This window comes from Polypterus senegalus, chromosome 3 (genome assembly GCF_016835505.1).
Source record: "Polypterus senegalus isolate Bchr_013 chromosome 3, ASM1683550v1, whole genome shotgun sequence".
NCBI lineage: Eukaryota > Metazoa > Chordata > Cladistia > Polypteriformes > Polypteridae > Polypterus > Polypterus senegalus.
Window position 1 is genome coordinate 220,286,994 of NC_053156.1, and position 3,110 is coordinate 220,290,103.

The window sequence follows — 3,110 nt, forward strand, 5'->3', positions numbered from 1 at the left end:
TTCTAATACTGACATACTCATTGCCTTAGCTCTCTTTTTAAACAATATTACATTAAGGACTGTGAACACACACTAAAGTGTGTGGTTTAGGGACAGTTTTAACAAACAAGGCATCAAAGACATAGGTTTCTTTAAAGTGGTAAATTTTACAACGTTATATCAATTTAGTGGCATTTAGCCCCGTTTGAGTAATCTGCATTTCACACTATAATTTTAGCTGTGTCAATCTATGAGCACTGAATAAATATGACCAGCTCTGTTTTGTCATTTCTTTATATGATGATCAGGAAACTGCAGAAGTGAAAATAAAAGCTGAGGGGATATCCGGCGTTGCAGCAATATAATATTAAAACTGGTAAAAGAGGAAGAATAAGAAAGATACATCTCTTGTAAATTAAGTCTCAAACCTTTTTTTCTTCCTTTCAACAAATTATTTGACCTTTCTTCTAAAATGAAGTTTTGGATTCTATTGCCTTTTTTTTCAGGTAAGAGAAATTTATACATATTTCTTTTTTAAAAGAGTGAAAGAGGTGGTATCAGTTATTCCTTGTTCTGTATATTTTCTTATCTGAAACAACAGGCACAAAACAAACCAACTCTGGGCAAAACCACAGGATACTCACATCACACATCCACCTCACTTATACAAGGCAATTGAGAGATTCTAGCTAACCTTACACAATGTGTTTATACTACATGAGGAATTCATTAATGAAATGTATGGAAAAATATGAATGCATCTTCACTGAAATATGGATTTATCATGAAGAATTCTGGTCTAGGGCAGCACGGTGGCGCAGTGGGTAGCGCTTCCCGGGTCCAATCTGCGTTGAGTTTGCATGTTCTCCCCGTGTCTGTGTGGGTTTCCTCTGGGCACTCCAGTTTCCTCCCACAGTCCAAATACATGCAGGTTTGGTGCATTGGCAATCCTAAATTGTCCCTAGTGTGTGCTTTGTGTGTGTGTGTGCGCGTCCTGCGGTGGGCAGGCACCCTGCCTGGGGTTTGTTTCCTGCTTTACGGCCTATGTTGGCTGGGATTGGCTCCAGCAGACCCCTGTGACCCTGTAGTTAGAATATAACGGGTTGGATAATGGATGGATGGAATTCTGGTCTAATAAAGACATACTGCATGTGAAGATCTCCTTCCATGTAGATCCAATAGATTTGTGAAGTCGTCCTGTGCTGCTGGCTGTCCTTTTCCTTCCAGATCTTTTACTAATAAGACACACGCTGCTGTTAACAAAGAAAGATGGGACTGTTTCACAAGTGTACTTCAGATGACAGAATATGACTAAAAAGTACCACTGCACATGGCAAGAATTTAGGACATTGCTGCTTGTGCCAAAGCAACATATTCTGTTTTATTACCTGAGCTACCTAGCAGAATATACTACATTTATGATTGTACTGCATCCTACTTCACAAGTTAAGGTGAAAAGACTTAATACACATGATAAGTGTATTGTGTTCTGCATGGAGAATTATTCAAAAATAATTAACTACAGGACTTGGCAGGTATGACAGGCAGATGTTTTTTAACTGTAATGTTTAAAATCAGAATTATAACTGGAAATTAGCTTTTTTTTCTAAGCCTAAAAAACAAATCATATTTTAGAAATCTATCCAGCACTTAATTCTTAAAAAAAGTGCAAGCATGATTTCTTTTCAAAAGCTTTAACAATTTCAAGCCATTTGGAGCAATGGAACCCTGCAAAGATATGTACGTCTGGGTTCAGCACCCCCAGTAATTAACTCTGTCCATAATCTTCATTAAATCGGGTTTAAAGGGTAGGCAGCTTTTTTTTATAGATTTACACATTTGTGGTAAAATATCTTGCTATATTACTATTTTAAAATTTCTGAGGAGGTGTCTGTAAAGAGTAATATAACTTAATCATGGAATATTAGATCTGTAGGCTGTATGTTCAATCTGCGTTTTCATCTGTTATTACCTAAATCCAGAAAATCATTGCAGAGTTATTGAGGAGGAGATTTACAGTAAGTGTAACTTTAGAGGAAGAATAGACAGCTAGTGCTGCTACATCAAAAAGGTATTTTACTTACAGTGCTGCATTTACATAAGTAGAAATTGGAATACTTCAAATTAAAGAATAGTTATCAATAAGCATTGTGTTTTCAGTATCTACATACTGTATGTGCCACTGTGAGCTGTGAGGGATCTGGGGGCTAACTATAATGTTGTATATACGTGTTAGACTCCTGTCTAAATGTAATTTAAGAAGGATGCTGTCACCAAGTTTATGTTGATTATTTTGAGAATTGCTGGTTAAAATGAGCCCTTGAACTACAAAAGCTAAAAAATAAGTAGACAATTTATTTAAACAAGCTTAGTCCATTCAGTTTTCAATTTATCCAGTGACAGTGACATGTATGCTGTAGGCTAAGCATCCTACAAAATGAATGAATTTAAATTTAAATAAATCATTAATCGCATAAATTTAATATTCCTAAATTTAACTCCTGCAGTCCCTTTGCATTTGTTCTTATATGTGTTGCAGGTGTTGAAACTTCGCTTTCTGGACCAAAGGAAGTGAGCAGCTGGACTGGGAATTCAGTGAATATTACATGTCAATACAGTGAAAACTACACAGACGATGTGAAGTACTGGTGTGGAAAACTGACCTCTTCATGCAATGTCTTGGTTAAAAGTGATGGATCTGTAAAATCTTTGCAAGATCAGAGAATGTCCATTAGTGACAACAAAATGAATAAGCAGTTCACTGTGTCAGTGAGAAACTTGAGGACAAGTGACTCTGGATGGTACAAATGTGGAATAGAGATGCAACGCCCACATACAGATGTGACTTATCCAGTTCATCTCACCGTCAGAGGTAAGAGGAAAGTTTCTCAGTGTTACCATTCCAGGTCATTATCCTGAATGTATTTAGTCAACATAGCACCTGAAGGTGCTCCATCGTTCTCTATTGTAAATAAAGCTGGCCAACACTGACAATGTTAACATAGCCTGCAAAAACAGAATTGGTGGGCCATTTGAAATTGGCTCTAAAATGTAGGCAGTGTCAACATAAATGGTAGAGCTCAGTTTAAACAAATATTTAAAAATGGGACATTACGGGTCAGTTGCAGTGT

The 3,110-nt window shown here is 36.8% G+C and overlaps 1 protein-coding gene across 1 annotated transcript; it reads left to right on the forward strand.

Moving 5' to 3' along the window:
* Positions 1–378: 378 nt before the first annotated feature.
* LOC120526869 (CMRF35-like molecule 8) lies at positions 379–2,907 on the forward strand. Its single transcript, XM_039749987.1, has 2 exons — positions 379–485; positions 2,519–2,907. The coding sequence occupies exons 1-2, from the start codon at positions 452–454 to the stop codon at positions 2,896–2,898; spliced, it is 414 nt and encodes a 137-aa protein (XP_039605921.1). The 5' UTR covers positions 379–451; the 3' UTR covers positions 2,899–2,907.
* The last annotated feature ends 203 nt before the right edge of the window (positions 2,908–3,110 follow it).

Coding starts and splice junctions, on each gene's coding strand:
- LOC120526869 (XM_039749987.1), top strand. CDS start 452: ATGAAGTTTTGGATTCTATTGCCTTTTTTTTCAG. Junction 486..2,518: donor TCTATTGCCTTTTTTTTCAG/GTAAGAGAAATT, acceptor TATGTGTTGCAG/GTGTTGAAACTTCGCTTTCT.